We start from the raw sequence: 3,237 nt of genomic DNA, 5'->3' as shown, positions 1-3,237 counted from the left end.
CAATAGCTAAGCTTTGGCATCAGCAATTCGAAGTATACCCCACCATGCATTCAACGATCACAGCATTTGTGGAACATGGTGTGGGTACCACAAAGATAAAGAAAATTATGAGCACCATGCGATACCTGATGGATTCGAAGATCCGAATTTACTTGAAGCTTTAAAAATAATATTTGACAAACGCGCAAATAACGCCGAAAAATTTTCACTTGGGGCCTCGAGTAACAGAAATGAGAGTTTAAATGCCACCATGGCCAGTAAAGCACCGAAGTCTCGATGCTACAGTCTGAGTGCTTCCGCAGACTACCGGTTTGCATGTTCTGTGGGCCAAAAGAACCTTGGGGAAACCTATACTCAAGAGATAGTCAAGAAGATGGAACTCTCGCCAGGAACACATCACCTTCAACACGTCGCCAGAACTGATAAACTACTACTACGTCGAAGATCAATCACTAGCATGAGGGATTACAAAAAAAAACGTATCCAGAACAAACAAGCTCGCAGTGCTTTGCAACATCTGAGGGAAAATCACGAAGGTGTAACCTACGACAGTAATTGTGGATTATTGACCCAGTTTGCGGTACCTGATGAAGAGAAGAATCAGAACATTGAAGTTGATGATGGAGTTCATTCGTTTATCCTATTTGATCTGGAGACATCGAGTTTAAGACGTGATTGCGATATATTACAGATTGCTGCTATGTGTGGTAGCGAGGAATTCAACATTTACGCCAATCCTAGACAACAAATTTCTCCATATGCTACAGCGGTGACAGGTCTCATCAATAGTAACGGAATGCTTTTGTTACACGGGAAAATTGTTTCATCCGTTCCAATTAAAACTGCATTGGAGAATTTCTTGGCATGGATTGAAGGATTGGGGAAGAAAGCGATACTATTGACTCACAATTTGATTTTCGATGGACCGAGGCTGTACGACTCGATAAAGAAATATCATCTGGAGGAAAAATTTTCAAACGTTATTCATGGTTTCCTGGATACACTGCCTCTCATTAGATGCCTGAAATGCAAAAAGCGGAAAGGAGAATGTACTCTGGGCGGACTAGCGAAATCGTTGAATGTTGTTGTTGTTGAGGCTCACAATGCTATTTTCGACTGTAAAATGCTTTCGAAAATATTGGCTGCATTGAAAATAACAGAGACCACATTAGTAGAAAATATGAAGACGTATAGACAGAAAATTGACGAATGGAATTCCCGAGATAAAGATAAAGTTACTTTAATCGGACTAAAACCTATGGAGACTATCTTGAGTTTGGCTACTCTTAAAAAATTAGCAGCTGCTACGATTACTCTGCAAGACCTCCAGAGCATCTATTCAACTCTCGGAGCTGAAGGGATTCAGAATTTTTTTAATGAAAAAATGAGCAGCGCAACAATGGCTAAAATTCAAAAGAAAACAATCGAAAGAATAATCCAATTTATTACAACGAGCTGTGAGAAATCGATACCAAAAGAGTTAGAGAGAGAATTCTAAGACCGTATATATAACATGTTCTATGTTAAAATATTTTAATAAACGTTGAATAATACTCATTGAATTGAAGGAATCATCGGATTTTACTAATCTGAATTTGTAACTTCCTTGCATTTTATCCATTCCTATTGATTTTATTAGTTACTTACTAGTCCGTAGGCCAACTAAAATACCACACTTGTATTGATATCGCAACGGTTCGTATTTGGCACGCTCTAATCTCTCTAGGAAAATTGCGCGTCTGCCGGTCGGTCTAACTGCGCGCGCACGCATTCCAAGTGAAGGCAATTTTTCTATCATTTTTATAAATTTTAATGCCAATTATCGATCCAATCGTTGTATACGAATATAACGTTTATGCGTCCAGTAATTTCTTACCTTTATCCGGAGTTTCATTCAGTTAGATTAAATTTTCGAAACGTTCATCAAAATTTTGTGAACTTCCCATAAAACCACGTGTTAAACAACGGTTTTAAAAAAATTTATAATTCTTACACGGGGAAGTGAAAGAACTCAAAATTTGGCATACGGTTCCTTTATGAATTGAAGAAGATTGGAAAAAAATTTCATCAAATTCCTATATTTTATAATTTTGATAAAATGGCAGCAGAACATCCTTAACTCATATTTAACCATAATTTGTATCGATCCAATCGACGTCGAATATTGTGAATAATATCAGAAATTCCTGAAAACCTGAAGAGAATCGATTTTCTTATAAGTCTCTGCCACCATAGAGTAAGAAATGGCTAGCTTGCATGTGATTTTTTTGGATTTAAAAACTTCTAAGAACAATTCCATAATGTTGAAATTTGAGGTTACTCATAAATTACTTGTCCTTCGATTGATATCATAAATTTTAATGCTGCACGTAACTCAAATGGTGACTGTTTTCAATTGATTAGAAAATACTTGCACGTAAATTAGATGGAAGTTTTTTTAATTGATTTAGCTGTTCGAATAAAATAAGAAGAATGAGGTATCGGTTTTTTAAATTATTTCAAGCGTGATGTTTCGGTTTTTTATGTTTTACTTGTTATTTGATGCTTTTGACACTTTAAAAAATAGATACAGATTAGTTTTTTTTTTAATATATTGTTTTTTCAAGATTTGTGAAATTTTTTTCGAATTGTTCTGTATTTTTTTTTATAAGATAATTTATTTTACAATTAAAAAAAAAAAATTTCATATTTTTTTTATGGATGTATATAATTATCAGCAAACGAGGGACCATCAATGTACTTGTCCTAACCTTTTTTTTCCTAGGGGTAACTTTTTTCCTAAGCAACCCTCCGCTATGAAACCAGTTGCATTTTTCATCGTTTATCATTAAGATAATTATCCATTTGGGTGCATTCTATTATTTGAAGTAAAAATAGGTGAAACCTGAAAAGTACCCCTCGGAGGTCTCAACTTTAAAGGGTGATTTCAACCTCTAGAAACGTTTTTCCGCCGATAAAAAAAAATACGTGTCTTTTAGATTTTGATGTAGAATAACATATTTAAGGATATATTGCACAGGCGATACAATGTTGCCATGCTAAACCATGCTAAAAACATAAAAAAATTCAAAATGATCGGAGAGAGGCAGTGGCTCAGTGGTAACGGGCCCGGCTCCCACCCAGCGAGCCCGGGTTCGATTCCCGCCGCCGACACCAATGGATTTTTCTAAGTGTCCCAAGCTGTACTCTCTGTGGTTCGGAACCCACGTAAAAAAGTAGGTCCACAGTGTGTGTAGT

The 3,237-nt window shown here is 36.0% G+C and overlaps 1 protein-coding gene across 1 annotated transcript; it reads left to right on the top strand.

Moving 5' to 3' along the window:
- Positions 1 to 250: 250 nt before the first annotated feature.
- LOC122414926 (uncharacterized) lies at positions 251 to 1,498 on the top strand. Its single transcript, XM_043426597.1, has one exon. It carries the CDS (start codon positions 251 to 253, stop codon positions 1,496 to 1,498), a length of 1,248 nt encoding a protein of 415 aa, XP_043282532.1.
- Positions 1,499 to 3,237: the final 1,739 nt, after the last annotated feature.

This window comes from Venturia canescens, chromosome 8 (genome assembly GCF_019457755.1).
Source record: "Venturia canescens isolate UGA chromosome 8, ASM1945775v1, whole genome shotgun sequence".
NCBI classification, from domain to species: Eukaryota; Metazoa; Arthropoda; class Insecta; order Hymenoptera; family Ichneumonidae; genus Venturia; species Venturia canescens.
This window is presented reverse-complemented; position numbering and strand designations above follow the sequence as displayed.

What these genes read in the sequence shown, in the direction of transcription:
- LOC122414926 (XM_043426597.1), top strand. Translation starts at nt 251, where the DNA reads ATGGCCAGTAAAGCACCGAAGTCTCGATGCTACAGTCTGAGTGCTTCC.